The sequence below is a fragment of the Vipera berus genome (assembly GCF_964194415.1).
Source record: "Vipera berus genome assembly, chromosome: 5".
Taxonomy (NCBI): Eukaryota; Metazoa; Chordata; class Lepidosauria; order Squamata; family Viperidae; genus Vipera; species Vipera berus.
In genome coordinates this window covers 42002999-42020133 of record NC_138207.1, presented here as the reverse complement: position 1 = coordinate 42020133, position 17135 = coordinate 42002999, and the positions used below count along the sequence as shown (strand labels likewise).

General features: G+C 39.4%; 1 protein-coding gene across 6 annotated transcripts in view; it reads right to left on the bottom strand.

Annotated features, from left to right (window-relative positions):
• Positions 1-5613: 5613 nt before the first annotated feature.
• Positions 5614-17135, bottom strand: part of TRA2B (transformer 2 beta homolog) — a 33725-nt gene continuing 22203 nt past the window's right edge. For 4 of the 6 annotated variants that reach the window (XR_014026523.1, XR_014026524.1, XR_014026525.1 and 1 more), the window contains exons 7-10: positions 10207-10263; positions 9020-9093; positions 6367-6491; positions 5614-5976 (exon numbers count right to left, since the gene is read on the bottom strand). Coding sequence is in view for 1 of the 6 variants with exons in the window: in XM_081328383.1 (XP_081184509.1) it covers positions 5966-5976; positions 9020-9093; positions 10207-10263 (142 nt within the window). In the remaining 5 variants the exon portion in view is untranslated. Of the gene's footprint in view, positions 5977-6366; positions 6492-9019; positions 9094-10206; positions 10264-17135 lie in introns of those variants that run through there. The other 2 variants (XM_081328383.1, XR_014026527.1) reach the window with 2 other exon arrangements.

The following is a 17135-nucleotide window of genomic DNA, read 5'->3' as shown; positions in this document are numbered from 1 at the left end:
CCCGGGGAACGCGCGGGCCCCGAATGGCAGCGTGGAGCGAGGAAGCGGACAGCCAGGGCTTCCCCGAGAGCTGCGGCCACACAGGGTATTCCTGTGTATTCAGGCTTGCAAAATGGCGGATCGAGCCTCTGCTGGCGGCAGAGGCTTGCAGAGCGCGGATCCAGCCTCCGCCGGCGGCGGAGGCTTGCAGAACGGCGGATCGGCTTATACTCGAGTCAATAACTTTTCCCAGTTTTTGGGGGTGAAATTGGGGGTCTCGGCTTATACTCGAGTCGGCTTATACTCAAGTATATACGGTACCTATACTTAAAACTTTCCCTTTCAATAGCTGAAAATAAATCCCATTGAAGTCAGTGAAGAACCTTATCTTTATATGCAATGCATAAGGTAGAGCTGTAAGAAATAATTTCAAAGTATAGTTATTGCTAATGGCATATTTATTTACCAAATTTTAAAATCACCTATTTCTTTCACAGTGGAACTCTGGGCAGTGTACAAATAATATGTTAAAAACATAAAAAATCATATATAAAATTTAAAAAGGCAAGCAATGTTAAAAATTAATTACATTAAAAGGCGGGAGGATATTACCAAACTTTCTATGTGAACCTTTCTTACACCACCGTGCCATTGTAAAATTAGCTACTTTGAATGAATGATGTCTCAGGATCCTTATTTGAGGATGAGTTGTAATTTAGAACTCTTAGGTTTTCTTAATAATTAATCTGTCTAATTTTTACAGAATTAATGTCAACTTGGGGTGGTGATGCTAATGTCATCTATCTGAGGCCATTAAGTTATGGATTAATCAGTACTTTAACGTTTTTTATTCTTGTTAACATGATCTCACTCACTCTAGTATAGCTGCTATACACATAGAATGCCATCAAGTGTACTGTCAAGTATGCCCAGCACTGTAAACATTTTGGTGTACTATATACTAACACTTGTTCAGCTATTCAGAATGTTTGAACACCACATCTGCATTGATTTTATTCAGATGACAGATATTCAAGTAGGAAAGAGCACAACTCTTATCAAAATGCTAATATTATGAAGAACTAACCAATTATGGGGAAGACATAGGAGGCACAGGAAGCTGTTATGATATCAAGAATAAATATGAGTTAAAGGGAGGTGTCTTAATATCATGAAATGAGTTTCAAGAGTTAATTTGGACCCATACATCTCTCTGAAAGGGATGCTACTATTACCAAAAACTTGGTTTCTATGTCTTGTTCATTATGAGAAAGTATCAGCAATTGAAATAAAATACAATAATTGCTTTAGTCCACATGAAAAAAAAATCCAAGATACATTGCCAGGTAAATTCCTTTAACAGGACAAATCAAATGTCACAAAAGTACATAGAAGTGTGCCTGTTTCCTTACTATATTTTTTCTTTTGCAGCTTTTAGATTATACGGTAAGTATGTGACTCCTAAATATTGTATCTGAATACAGCATCTAGCAATCTCAGACATATAATGCATTATTAATACAGTAAATAAATTGACATTAATAATGTGATAATATTCAAACAAAGGGTTTCCAACAATAGAATCACAATTCTGGAAAGTGGAAAAAATTACAATGCTAGACAAGCATATATAGTGAAATTTATTTTATTTAACATTTATTTAGCCAGGAGACTACAGTGTTAATATAAAGTAGTTATTTGACTATTGATGATTGCCAGTCCAATCTGGTCATGCTCCCTAAAGGCCTGAAGGTCTACTGGGTGACACTGAGAGGATGTAGTAATGGAAAAGAAACACTTTTTTGCCTCCATCACCATCATAAAGTTGTATCAAATATGACAGAATTCTATATGAATTTTAACCTACAGTTATCTCCCAATATGCTACACTATTCTCAGCTGATATGTTTGCCAAGGGCCAGAGTAAGATCTGCAGTATACGAGAGGATACATATATGTTGAATTCAGAGTAGTCAAATTTTTGACAGAAGTACAAATCTTACTAACCAGAAAACACTGAAGAACTTACCAGAATCAATTGGCAATTCATCAGCTGCCATGGGTAATCAATCTAATAGGTTCCCCACCTCTGTGGAGCAAAATGGTTGTTATCAGCTGAAATCTCTGTAGGAATTGATTCAACAATGACAGGAATAGATGTAAAATCTGTTGCTTTCTGACCACTATCCTTCTACCCAATAGAAAATCAAATGCAGAGTATGATGTCTGCTGGGCCAGAAACAAGTTGACAGAAATCAGTGGTTGGCATGGCAGCTATGAATTTCTGGGCAGCCCCAATCAAAGCAGTCTTCGCAGGGAAGTTAAAGTTATCTAGAATTCATCCTCTAGGAGTTCTGAACCACACCTGAGACCATCTCCATCCACTCAGATAGGATGGCATACTACTGTAGAAGAATCCACATTTTTTTCTGAATAGCCAAAAATTCTAGATTGATGCCTGAGTGGACAATAAGCCTGGAGAAAGAGATTCTAGGCATTCCAATAATTCCTCTGCCCTGACTACCTTTTCTGGTGCTATACTGAGCATTCCCTAGTTATCCAATTCAGGTGTTTGTATAACATGGTAGAGCCGTCCTCTCATGCATAACCAAATCTTAGATGAGAAAGATCTTATCTACCAATCAGAAGAGAGGAGAAGCACAAGATCTCTCACCTCCCTTCTCATTTGTCACCCTGTTCTTCCCAGTGTCATATTTTCCTTTTTATGGAATTACAGTAAGATTTAGAGTTTCCCAGAGAAGGAATGCCAGTTAAAACAACTGGCACTTGGCTGAGAAACACAGAACAAATGTTTGTTAAACTATGGGAAATGAAAATAGACAAAAAGAGAAATTGCACTCTCATGTTTACAGAGGGCAAACAATTGCTTAAATGTCTTTACCTTGCTATGCAATAAAGATTTTTCTGTAGCTGTACTACGTCAAGTGTCTTGGTAGCTTCTGCCAAGTCAAAGCTGGGAAGCCTGGCAACTCGAGTGCCCTTTCTCTTACCTCTAGATCAATGTTTCTCAACTTCAGCAAGTTCAAGATGTGTAGACTTCACTTTCCAGAATTCCACAGCCAGTTCTGATCTAGACTAATGCACCCTGCTCAGGAATCAAAGCAATGTTTGCTAGTCTCCTACATCCTCATCGATAGGAGGGCAGAGCTGAAATGTGTGAAGGATAAGGAAACAACCAACACACAACTTTTCTGTTTCCCTACAGTTCTGCTTCTGATTTTAAAAGAAACATCTTTTTCCTACCCCAAGAGGGGTGAGCTAAGGCATCTGCCTTTGCTTTCTATGACAGTATTCATGCCTTCGTCAAGTTTGTTTCTGCTTGAGATGAATGAATATGTATCCCCACTCTGGGAAGCTAGTTATCATTCTGTAGGGAACCTTTGGAAATGATGTTGGAGAAGGCATCCAAAAGCTATTAGGACAACAGGTACTGATAAATGTGCTAAGCCCATGGAAATGGAAAAAAAATGTTAAGAGAAAAAAAAATACTGGTTGGCTCCTCCTTGACTCCCTGGGCTATAGGAAGAGGAAGGGAAGGAAAAAATTTAGACAGTATAAATCCTTTCTATGGAGTCTGTTTCTCTTTAACTATTCTACCTCACGGTGCTCTTACATTCTTATAAACTCAAATGGAGAAAAATAATCCAGGTAATTCTGAGATGAGATTTAGTGCTGTGGAATTTAGAATTAAACGAAGTTGGCTTGGGAAACATAATTTCTGGCCTCAATAAAACATTCCCCCCCCCCCCGAGAAACAATACAATTGGCAGGACTTCTGCTCCTTTCTGATCTGAAGCATCCACCAAGTTGAGCTTATTGACTTCAACTTCCAGAATTCCTGAGTCATCAATTTGGAAGTCTCTTTTGGCTATCCAGAGATCATTGCCTTTGAAGAAGTGACACAAAACAATTCCAAAGATGGGCATGGCAATATTCAACCTGAATATCTGCATTATTCCTCCTCCTTCCTCAGATTGGAAGACATTAGATTTATAGTAGATACTGTAGATTAGCAAGTCCAGGACTTTAGTCTAAAGATTGTATTCTGACCCATTAAGAAATGTTTGAATTTGCATTAATTTTACTTTAAAGCCTGTTTTTATTTTTTGCATTAAACAGGATTTTGAGGATTCTCCTTGTGTTTATATCAGCCAAATACATCTTTAACAACTCTACTGAGCATTTTTTTTGTTTATTGGCAAGTATACTTCACAAGGGTGTTGCTGTGGGGCAAAATGACAGGAGAGAATGTTATGCATGTTGTCTCAAGTTGCTGAAAGTGGGATACAAGTCTAACAAACAGTGTTTGCTATTTTAGGGGCAGAGGTGGGAGATAGAACAGCTCCTGAAATAAGTGCAAGCTATAAATGACATTAGCTTTGAAATGGTGGTGACTGCCCTCTGGTGGCCCTTGAAAGATCCAGCTGCACTGGATAGTCATATGGTAGTAATGCTGGAATCTCAAAAGGAAAAAAGTTAATACATCCTTGCTTCCCAAAAGGTAGTTATTTGGATCAGGAGACTTTGGAATGGTGTAATGTGATCCTCTAATAGCAAATTGGAATTCTTCCAATTCTGACGTGTCCCCTGAATAAACAGTTCTGGGTTGAATTGGGGAGGTTTTGGTATAGTTCACCCTTGAGCTAGTTTTAACCCTGACCTGCATTCTTTTCTGTTGGTAAATATAGATGTTTGGCTTGCAATGACTCTTCTTTCCAGTATCAAATATATTGTTTTGATTGTACAAAGCCTTCTGATCAGGATACCTTAGATGTTATAATGGCTGTAAGTGGAATATACCTGACCAATTCATAGAAAAGTTAAGTTTTTTATTTAAATAAGACAGGAAGAAACAAAAACAAGGAAAAGTATGAGGCTTGAACAAATATGATAGAGAAAATATTAATGAGTGTGCAGAAAGCAGAACTTTATTATACCCTGGGTGAACACTGGTTAATGGGAGCAACAGTCAAATCATGGTCAACTATTTTGTGCCTTACATAGTGATGAGAAATTATCCCATTCATGCAATACGTGAACTGGCAACCTAGAGTGTCATTTGGGTTGGACTAGATGATCTCTAAGGTCCCTTCCAACATTATTATTATTATAATATGATACTGTAAGCCCTAGTAAATACTACCAGGATACAGGATGATTGTTCTGGAGACACGGATTGCCCTTCAGCACAGAAAGGTGAACAAATATTAGTCACACATTTGTACTGTTAGACAAAACATAAGAGCAGCCACTTTTTAAAGTTTTTTGAGAGATTATAAATTATTAGGTTAACCTCCTACACAACTCACTTTAGCTTCAAAATGATTTATGATCACATTAAATATATGCTCCTGCATACTACTAGCCATAAATTTTCAATGTTTTAGGATTATCTGTGCAGTCTGTTCCATAAATCTGCAAAAACGCGTACCAATTTTGATACTAGCTGTGGAGTACAGTAGGGACTTTCTTTCATTGTTCTGTAAGGACAGCTTCTAGTGTATTCATGTACATTAGCAGATTCTTGCCATGCAATTAGTCACCAATCCACACTTGTATATCCCCTTTTACCCCTCAGATTGTACTTTGGCTAAACAAGATACAAACTTCAAAGTAAGTAAAAAAATGTTTATTATGCCACCATTTCAACGCATATTACACAGGTTTTGATCTTCAAAATACCCTAGAAACTGAAAAAATTGAAGAATTTAGATAACAGAAATCCTTCTGCAAAATTCAGACTAAACACATGCGAAAGACATACTCTTCTCAAAACACAATTCTGAACAAAGCACCAACTACACAAATATGCAGAATGGTACAACACTTTAAAACTTCACCAAAATATTCTCCATAAAAGGTGTAAAAGCCACCTAATTCACTAGGCACCATTCAACTGAACAAAAATAACAAGTATGCAATCACACTGCAGTGTTTGCAGCTATAAAGTCTTCATTTTTTCACTTCAATAGCGACCTGCAATGCAGAAAGAAAGAAGCCAGTTAGAATTTTGAATCTCTGCAAACCTGTCAAAAGGCATCATTTAGAAACTATACTATTTGGAGAAGTACAGAATACTATTGGACAACTATTGGAGGCATTTTCCCCTTATGCATAGATTCAGATTTTCTCTATTTGCAAAATGTGCTAATAAAGGGGAAGTCACAATTTCTGCCAATTTACCCAAATTGCTGTGCAATTTCCCCACTATTTTGTAAATGTTTTGGTAATCTGGAGAATGTGTGTGCAGAAATGATACAATGCAAGCAGACTTTGAACCATGCCTGCATATTCAAAAGCAAAATGCGTTTATGCACTTTTAACTTATTTTTTTTAATAACAGGATCAGGATAAAATTATACTTACTAAAAATATTAGATTACCACACTGTCCAATGAAGAAGAAATGCAAAGTTTTCCCCCCCAAGTATGTTATGAGGATTTGTTGTGCAAAAAACGGCTCCAACTAGTAAAACTGTTGCTTTATTTCATCTAGATACAAATGAATTAATTCAAACCTCTGATAAACATTATTTTCATTTACTGGAGATAATGAAATGAAGAGAGGACAAATGAGTTTAGTGACTCAGTATTCTAGAAATACTTTGCAAAACTTGTTAGGGCAACACTGCTCATCAAAAGATTAAAGCAGGTAGAGACGTCCGGGTTGTGTTGTGGCGAGACGGGATGCAGGAAGGCAGGGCTCTGCCTTCCGTGCCCGATTTCGCCTTGCTGAGGACCCTAAAAAAGGCCTAAAATCGCCCCAAAGAGACAATGAAGAGAAGGGGTGCCTTGTTTATCATGGAGAGATGGAGGTCTTTCCATTCGATACAAGGAAAACCCTCTAAACCTGTAGGGAAAAGACTGGCTACATTCCTGTGGCCGGCCATTAGCTGAGGGCAACCAAAGAAGAAAAAAGCACTACTTAATACATCGGAAACAGCATGTTTGGAACTGGGTGAGGATGTTGATCCTTTCTTTACTATTTTACAACTGAATTTCCTGGGAAAGGCTCCCAAGAAGCTAAAAATCTCCAAATGTAAACAGAAGTGGTGTTTTAATTTTATGGGGGACAGAAACATATAATATTGAAGTGGAAGTAACATAAAGCTACAGTTTTGATAAATTTTGAGAACTGATATAAGAGTTTTTCTCTTTAAAAAACAACAATATTGAGGCAAAATATAAGAAATCAATCCTTTGTTTTAAGAGTGGGAAATGGACTTTGAATGACATCTAGTGGTGGATTTGTGCATAGCACTATAATTTGCTTCCTGGCTGCTTGGTGATTCATCTTAAGAGGGAGAACAGCTGGCAATAAAGGAAAATATTTTGGCATATTTTTCACTGTGACCTTCTTGGATTATAAATACCTACTGAGCTTCAAGAGCTAGTGGGAGAGAAAGAAAAATTGGACCTTGGACTATGCCTGTCTGGGAGAGACTTCTGAGCTGTTTTCAGAGCAGTTGAACATTCTGAACACTTCGAACATTGTGCATTACAACCTTGCCTGATTGACAATTTTTGGATACTTGAGACAAAGGATCACTATAAAATTTTGCTTTCAGAACTGAACCTATACTTTGGAATCTGTTGGATTGTAAAGGATACATATAGACTTTGATCTACTCTTACTGAGTCTGGTGATACTTGAAGATCTCCAGGAATGATGCCTCAAGAAAAAACAAACACCTTTCAGAAAAAAATATATTCTATGCTACAACTAATTCACCAATTGTTGAATGCAAAAAGGACATAAAAAGAAATCATAATGAGACTAAAAACAATTTAGACAATATAAATGAGCAAATCTCCAAACTAAATCTACAACTAGAAAGTTCCCAGAAAATGACTAAGTATGAACAAATAATCCAGAAATCAGAAGATGAAACGGAGGAAATAGATTTAAAGATGGAAGAGATAAAAGAAGGGAAACATAAATGACTATATAAAAACAAAATACTGCAAGACTTAGCTGTAACAGTGAAAATTCAAAAGACTTAGGTCTGCAAAATATATCTGATGGCAAGGAAGATTTTAAAAAAGGGATTATTATAGAGCTGTTAAGGGAAATGTCACAACTTGGGAGACGGAATGAAAGGAGAAATGGAGGGAGAAAGGAACTGGGAGTTGTTTAAAGAATATAAATGGGCGGAATCCCCCCGCAAAAAAATACCCTACTTAAATTGTCTTCCTCATGCCAAGCAATTTTTACAAAAATAGAAAGAAAATTCATGGGTGATCTAATTGCCCTGGCTTGGAAAACGACTTGGCAAAGAAAGAAAATGAGAGTCAGATTTAAAAAACAGAAGATGTAACCTTTTAGAGTTGGGGGCATCATATGTTTAAATACTTGTTTGAATAAGATTAAAAGAACGGATGACCCTTAGATATAGATTTTTATAATGAAAAATATGATTTAGAATTAAAATAGCATTTTTTCTTTTTTTGATATGGGAAATATGAAGATAAGAGGATTGATTTGAATAAAACTTAGCTATATAAATGTAATTAATATTGAGAAAAATCATAACTGATAAAGGTATTTCAAATACTGATGGGAAATCAAACATGAACAAGAGCACGAAAAACAGGATATGGATTAATGAATTGACATAATTGATTTATGAATTGATATTATTTGTATATTAGTAAAATATGATAAAGATGCTTATATCTAACATTGTATACATTAACAGCACCAAAAATTCTAATGGTGTAATAAAGGGGAAAATATGGAGAAGAAAGGAGGATCAGGGAAAAAATACCTGATTGTGTAGTATTGAACAGATTTTTATTGAAGAAGTTTTTGTTAAATATTTGAACACAGACATGTTTACTTAGCACTAAAGTCTGTAATTTTTCAAAATTAATAAAACTTATTTCAAATGCTTTGCACAGCTCTTAGTTCAAAGAGCTTACTATAGGTTTATAGCAAAATATTTATGTACTGCTATGGTCTACATTAACTCTACTGGCCTGTAATGGCAAAATTATATTCAGCTGAAAGTGTTACTTACGAGGTGAGTAGGATCGAGACCGGGAACGGGATCTATAACCCCCTCGGCTATAATATGGAGATGGTGATCTTCTCCTGCACAAAAAATGTGACAGTGATGATGTGCATATGGATATACACACTAACTTGCACTGTAACAAATGACCTTAGTAGCTGCACATATCAAGGATAGGATAGGACACAAGAATACTGAAACATCATGGATGCTTCAAATCTACTAGTTTGTGTACTACTAAAACTCTCATCATGACCTTTAACTGGGTGAGATGGTACATCATAGGGCAACATTTTTTGAACCCAGGTATCTCAAATGTCTAACTTACAGAATGCGCCCATGATTCCTGAGGTAATGAAATTTGGAAAAGTTGTGACTGCTCCAGTGCTGTTTGCTGCTGTCGTGCATTGTCCATTTTCAATGTTCCATGAGTGTTTCCCAGCCAGTTTCACAATCCTTTGCTCCCTCTCCCACCCAGCAGCAGCTACTTAGCTCCTCCTAAGGAAGGAGATTGGATTTCCAAGGCTCCCTGCCAGATTTCCACAAAGAAACTCAATAGGATAGCTATAGGAAGTTGAAAATCACTCCTGCTCCCACTGCTCTTTTGTGCACCCTTGGTCATTCTTTTTCTGTTTAGGTAAGAAAATACCTTCTGGAAAGATGACCCAAAGGGACACAAGTTGTCTAGTTATTATTAAAAATCACTATTTTTACAAACTGCTTAGTGATATTGTACAGTAGACATCAAATCAGGTAAGGCAGGAAGAAAGTTAGAAGGTTAACCTTAAGAGCTAGTTTTTAGCCCAAGCAGTAATGTTATTGCTACTGCATCTGAATTAATGTTACTTGAGTAACATATAAATGAACTACAACCGGAAATTAGAAATGTTAAGATTGCTCAATATAATACATTTTAATTTTAAATGTGGCCGAATTGTGTTTTGAATCACATAAATGTTCTAACTAAAATGACTACTTCAATCTTGTAGTATAATATGTAATAATGATCTGCCTTCACTTCTTAAATATAGCTAGATCAAAATATTTATTTGGAAAATAAGTAAAAACAGTCTCCCACCAATGTTGGCTTTGAGGATACCCCTCCATATAGATTTTTACCACTGTCCAAAAGAGATTCATATTTCACCATTGCTTGCATATTTTAAAAATCATATCAAAATCCTTCAACATACCTGTACATCTGATCCCTATCTTGGGCACCTCGCCATCCTCCTCCACCTCCACCTCCTCTGTGAAAGGGTAGCAGAATATTTTTAAAAATCTTTGTTAAAACAACAGCATCAGAAACAACTCATAACCTGATCTTCCATGAAACTGCCAAGTCTCCTTTTAAAAGCCCTGGCCATAGTATTTTAAGGGGAGAAAAAATCTGCTCTATTTAATTTTTCTACACCATGCCTGATTTTACCAATAATCCTCACTTAACTGTTCATCCAGAGACCATTCAAAGTTAAAATGGCATGAATAGTGGTTACAGCTGATCCCTGAAGTTACGGCTTTGCACAGCAACCCCATGATTGTGCGATCAAAATCTGGGTGCTTGGCAGCCTGCCTATATTTATGACTACATTACACACTTCAACTCTCCTACCTATCCCCCTCCCCCATCTCTGCCCTTTTGGTCTCTCTGCACTTCATTCCATCTGTTTCTATTTTCCCCAGCTGACCTTCGCCATCTCCTTCCTCTCATTGCTGACAAGGCAGTTGTTGGTCTCTTGTGATAGGGACAGGAGAGCTGTGAGGTTCCCCCTAATAACTGCAACCAGGATTAATAGAACTGCCATTGCTAAGTGGTGCAATCACTTACTGACCAATCAGCTAATGACTGGTTCAGTTAGCTACAAAAATTCCAATCCTGATTATGGCTGTTATGTGAAAACTACTTACCGTATATACTTGAGTATAAGCCGAATTTTTCAGCCCACTTTTTGGGCTGAAAAACTCCACTTCGGCTTATACTCCAGTCAACAACAAAAAAAAAAAGAACTTCTACCCCCGTTTGGAGAGCTGCTGCTTTCATCAAACATGGACGAAGGCAGCAGCTCTCCAAACGGGCTGCGGCGGTTTGGAGAGCTGCGCGCGCAGCTCCGCCGCCACCTCTGCAAGCCTCCGCTAAGAGAATGGGGCGGTGGAAGCTTGCCACCCATTTTCTCGGCGAAGACTTGTTTCGGGGGATCCAGCCTCTGTCACCCCCTTCTCTCAGCTGGGCAGCTGAGAGAAAGGGGCGGCAGAAGCTGCATCCCCCGAAAGAAGTCTTCGTCGCTGAGACAATGGGCGGCAAGCTTCCCCACCCCACACTTCGCGGAGCGCTCCAACGCCTTGTTCTCTCGTCTCACGGAGACTTGTTTCGGAGGATCCAGCCTCTGTCACCCCTTCTCTTAGCTGGGCAGCTGAGAGAAAGGGGCGGCAGAAGCTGCATCCCCCGAAAGAAGTCTTCGTCGCTGAGAGAATGGGTGGCAAGCTTCCCCACCCCACACTTCGCGGAGCGCTCCAACGCCTTGTTCTCTCGTCTCATGGAGACTTGTTTCGGAGGATCCAGCCTCTGTCACCCCTTCTCTTAGCTGGGCAGCTGAGAGAAAGGGGCGGCAGAAGCTGCATCCCCCGAAAGAAGTCTTCGTCGCTGAGAGAATGGGCGGCAAGCTTCCCCACCCCACACTTCGCGGAGCGCTCCAACGCCTTGTTCTCTCGTCTCATGGAGACTTGTTTCGGAGGATCCAGCCTCTGTCACCCCTTCTCTTAGCTGGGCAGCTGAGAGAAAGGGGCGGCAGAAGCTGCATCCCCCGAAAGAAGTCTTCATCGCTGAGACAATGGGCGGCAAGCTTCCCCACCCCACACTTCACGGAGCGCTCCAACGCCTTGTTCTCTCGTCTCACGGAGACTTGTTTCGGAGGATCCAGCCTCTGTCACCCCTTCTCTTAGCTGGGCAGCTGAGAGAAAGGGGCGGCAGAAGCTGCATCCCCCGAAAGAAGTCTTCGTCGCTGAGAGAATGGGCGGCAAGCTTCCCCACCCCACACTTCGCGGAGCGCTCCAACGCCTTGTTCTCTCGTCTCATGGAGACTTGTTTCGGAGGATCCAGCCTCTGTCACCCCTTCTCTTAGCTGGGCAGCTGAGAGAAAGGGGCGGCAGAAGCTGCATCCCCCGAAAGAAGTCTTCGTCGCTGAGAGAATGGGCGGCAAGCTTCCCCACCCCACACTTCGCGGAGCGCTCCAACGCCTTGTTCTCTCGTCTCATGGAGACTTGTTTCGGAGGATCCAGCCTCTGTCACCCCTTCTCTTAGCTGGGCAGCTGAGAGAAAGGGGCGGCAGAAGCTGCATCCCCCGAAAGAAGTCTTCGTCGCTGAGAGAATGGGCGGCAAGCTTCCCCACCCCACACTTCGCGGAGCGCTCCAACGCCTTGTTCTCTCGTCTCATGGAGACTTGTTTCGGAGGATCCAGCCTCTGTCACCCCTTCTCTTAGCTGGGCAGCTGAGAGAAAGGGGCGGCAGAAGCTGCATCCCCCGAAAGAAGTCTTCGTCGCTGAGACAATGGGCGGCAAGCTTCCCCACCCCACACTTCGCGGAGCGCTCCAACGCCTTGTTCTCTCGTCTCACGGAGACTTGTTTCGGAGGATCCAGCCTCTGTCACCCCTTCTCTTAGCTGGGCAGCTGAGAGAAAGGGGCGGCAGAAGCTGCATCCCCCGAAAGAAGTCTTCGCCGAGAAAATGGGCGCTGAGATTTTCTCGGCGAAGACTCACCTTCTCCCGTTCACCTTCAGCAGCTCCGCCAGGCCCGTCCAGTGCCCTGCTAGCAGAGCTTGACAAATGCAAAAGCTGCTTTGGTTAAACACTGGAAGGTTTAGTGATTAACCCACCCCACCCCACCCGGTCTTCTTGCTGTTTCTCCCCATCCTCACTCACTTGCTGTTTCTCCCCATCCTCACAGGACAAAATAGGGCAGGGCAGAGCCGGCAGTTAAAAATAGGATGCAGATAAAAGGAAAGGTAAGGAGGGGTTCAGGTTGAGAGGAGAGGCTGCGTAGCCTTAGTGTAACTCCTGTTTGGGCTGACTGGGTTGCCTCCGATGGGCTCTGACAGTGGAACAGAATGGAATAGAAAATATGGAATGGATTGGAACAGAACGTAGAACAGAACAGAACAGAACAGAACAGAACAGAACAGAACAGAACAGAATAGAATAGAATAGAATAGAAATATAGAAAGTGAATAGAATAGAATAGAATAGAATAGAATAGAATAGAATAGAAATATAGAAAGTGAATGGAATAGAATAGAATAGAATAGAAATATAGAAAGTGAATAGAATAGAATAGAATAGAATAGAATAGAATAGAATAGAAATATAGAAAGTGAATAGAATAGAATAGAATAGAATAGAATAGAATAGAATAGAATAGAATAGAATAGAATAGAATAGAATAGAAAGTGAATGGAATAGAATAGAATAGAATAGAATAGAAATATAGAAAGTGAATAGAATAGAATAGAATAGAAATATAGAAAGTGAATAGAATAGAATAGAATAGAATAGAATAGAATAGAATAGAATAGAAATATAGAAAGTGAATGGAATAGAATAGAATAGAAATATAGAAAGTGAATAGAATAGAATAGAATAGAATAGAATAGAATAGAATAGAATAGAATAGAGAATGGTAATAAGAATAGAATAGAATAGAATAGAATAGAAGAATAGAAATATAGAAAGTGAATAGAATAGAATAGAATAGAATAGAATAGAATAGAATAGAATAGAATAGAATAGAATAGAGAATGGTAATAAGAATAGAATAGAATAGAATAGAAATATAGAAAGTGAATAGAATAGAATAGAATAGAATAGAATAGAATAGAATAGAATAGAATAGAATAGAATAGAATAGAGAATGGTAATAAGAATAGAATAGAATAGAAATATAGAAAGTGAATAGAATAGAATAGAATAGAATAGAATAGAATAGAATAGAATAGAATAGAATAGAAATATAGAAAGTGAATGGAATAGAATAGAATAGAATAGAATAGAATAGAATAGAATAGAATAGAATAGAATAGAATAGAATAGAATAGAAATATAGAAAGTGAATAGAATAGAATAGAATAGAATAGAATAGAATAGAATAGAATAGAATAGAATAGAATAGAAAGTGAATGGAATAGAATAGAATAGAATAGAATAGAAATATAGAAAGTGAATAGAATAGAATAGAATAGAATAGAAATATAGAAAGTGAATAGAATAGAATAGAATAGAATAGAATAGAATAGAATAGAATAGAATAGAAATATAGAAAGTGAATGGAATAGAATAGAATAGAAATATAGAAAGTGAATAGAATAGAATAGAATAGAATAGAATAGAATAGAATAGAATAGAATAGAATAGAATAGAATAGAATAGAGAATGGTAATAAGAATAGAATAGAATAGAATAGAATAGAAGAATAGAAATATAGAAAGTGAATAGAATAGAATAGAATAGAATAGAATAGAATAGAATAGAATAGAATAGAATAGAATAGAATAGAATAGAATAGAGAATGGTAATAAGAATAGAATAGAATAGAATAGAAATATAGAAAGTGAATAGAATAGAATAGAATAGAATAGAATAGAATAGAATAGAATAGAATAGAATAGAATAGAATAGAGAATGGTAATAAGAATAGAATAGAATAGAAATATAGAAAGTGAATAGAATAGAATAGAATAGAATAGAATAGAATAGAATAGAATAGAATAGAATAGAATAGAAATATAGAAAGTGAATGGAATAGAATAGAATAGAATAGAATAGAATAGAATAGAATAGAATAGAATAGAATAGAGCTGGAAGGGACCTTGGAGGTCTTCTAGTCCAGCCCCTTGCTCAAGCAGGAGGACCTATACCAGTGGTGGTGAACCTATGGCACGCCTGCCAGAGGTGGCACTCAGAGCCCTCTCTGTTGGCACGTGCGCCACCACCGCTGCCAGCAGCAGGTCCTTGTTGGTTGGTGGACTGGAAGAAAAGGGAGGGGGAAGCATTTTACATGCGTGCATGCGCGCACGGGGCCACGAGCAGGCACATGCTGCAAAGGGGGCGGGGCTAGTGCCTGCGTGATACTCACTAGCCCAGCCCCGTTCTCACGTGATGCGGTGCCTTGTATCTGCACCCTGCGGCACGGCGGTTGGCGTTTTTGTGCCTTGCGGTACGGTGGCCCATTTTTTGCTCCCCCTTTTTTTTCGTGCCAGAGACGGCACTCAGAGGCGCCTCCCTGTCCCCTCCCCCGAGGGCACCAGAATGCCGATGCTGCCTTGGCACTTTGTGATAAACAAGTGGGTTTTGGCTTGCGGTTTGGGCACTCGGTCTCTAAAAGTTTCGCCACCACTGACCGATACCATCTCAGACAGGTGAATGTCCAGTCTCTTCTTAAAAACCTCCAGTGATGGAGCACTCTTGATTTCTGGTGGCAAGCTGTTCCACTGGGCAGCTGAGAGAAAGGGGCAGCAGAAGCTGCATCCCCTGAAAGAAGTCTTCACCGAGAAAATGGGCGCTGAGACGCCTCATTCTCTCGCTCAGCGGAGACTTCTTTCGCGAGATCCAGCCTCTGCCGTGCTGCACCGAGAGAACAGCAAGCCGCCCCATTCTCTCGGCGGAGCACTCCACCGCCCCATTCTCTCGGCGGCTTGCCACCCCGTTCTCTCATCTCAGCAGGGGGATCCAGCCTCCAGCTGCTGCATTTCCCAGCCTCGGCTTATACTCGAGTCAATAACTTTTTCCAGTTTTTGGGGGTAAAATTGGGGGTCTCGGCTTATACTCGAGTCGGCTTATACTCAAGTATATACGGTATATTCACTTGGTGTCTGAGTTGCCTTTTTTCTAAGCTAAAGAATCCCAAACATTATAGCCTTTTCTTATAAAAATTATGTTGAAGCATTCTATTATTTGGACATATTTAGGCTTGTAACTTATTTTTGAATACTCATTTATAGCTGAAAATTTCAGTCTTAGTATCCAGGAGCTGGCTTTTACCAAAACCCTTGCAAACAGAAAATCAGTTCTGTTTAGATTTATAGGGCTGTTCATTTCAAACACTACTGGAAAGCTTACAATATTAAACATGATAAAAGCATATAGAAAAAAAGTATTTCCTTGGCAATAACTACTGTTTTAGTGTGACTATTCTATCAGTCTGAACATAAGCAATAGTTTGGTATACACACCTTCACACAATCACCGAATATAAGCAATGCTTTTATATTCAGACAAACAATTGTTTGTGGGGTTTCAGTACAAATGATAAGCAGTTTTAAGCACCGTTATCCAAAACAAGAAGCTCCAAAATAGAATTTCCCTTCTCTAGAATTCAGCAGCTGAGCGTCCTAAGTGAAGGTTATCTAGATTTTTTTTTAGTCTTGGTTCACGCTGGGGCACACTAGAAAGATGGTACTGGTCACACCTGCAGATGATCTGTAGATGACTTAGCATGGAGCCATGCAAACCATCCTGTTTCTCCTGGATTTCTTAGCATGGCAATAGTATCTTGGAATTGGGAGACACTGTAGTGGTTGTTCTCCTTGTTCTTTGTCTAGTTTTCAGTCGTGTTGAGTGGGAGAAACCTAGCCCTAAGCCCCTGCAGCATGGTGTGTCTTAAGGCATGGTCTCCCACTGTTCTCTTTAACATTTACATGGAACTACTGGGTGAGGTCATTCGACAGCACAGGGTTATACATCTCCAGCTTTGGCTGGACTATTGGGGTGATGACTAGTGTCCAAAAGTTATGAGGGTTCAATCCTAGCAACTTGAAGTGGCTTTGGACATTTGAACCCCTGTGGTCTGCTGCAGTTGGCAATTTGGTGTACTTGTGGATTTACTGCTTCTACCTGCAAAGCAGGTTGTAGCCATGGTTAGGCGGCTTTTTACACAGATTTGCTTTGGACACCAATCACATCCATTCCTGGATCAGAACATCTTGCTTACAGTCACTCATACCTTTGTCATTTCCCAGCTGGACTACTGAATCATTGGCCTTGAAAGCAACCCAAAAGTTACAATTGGTCCAGAGTGAGGTAGTACATGCTGCACTGTATGTTCCAAGGTTTGCCCATAATAGACTGCCACTGCCTA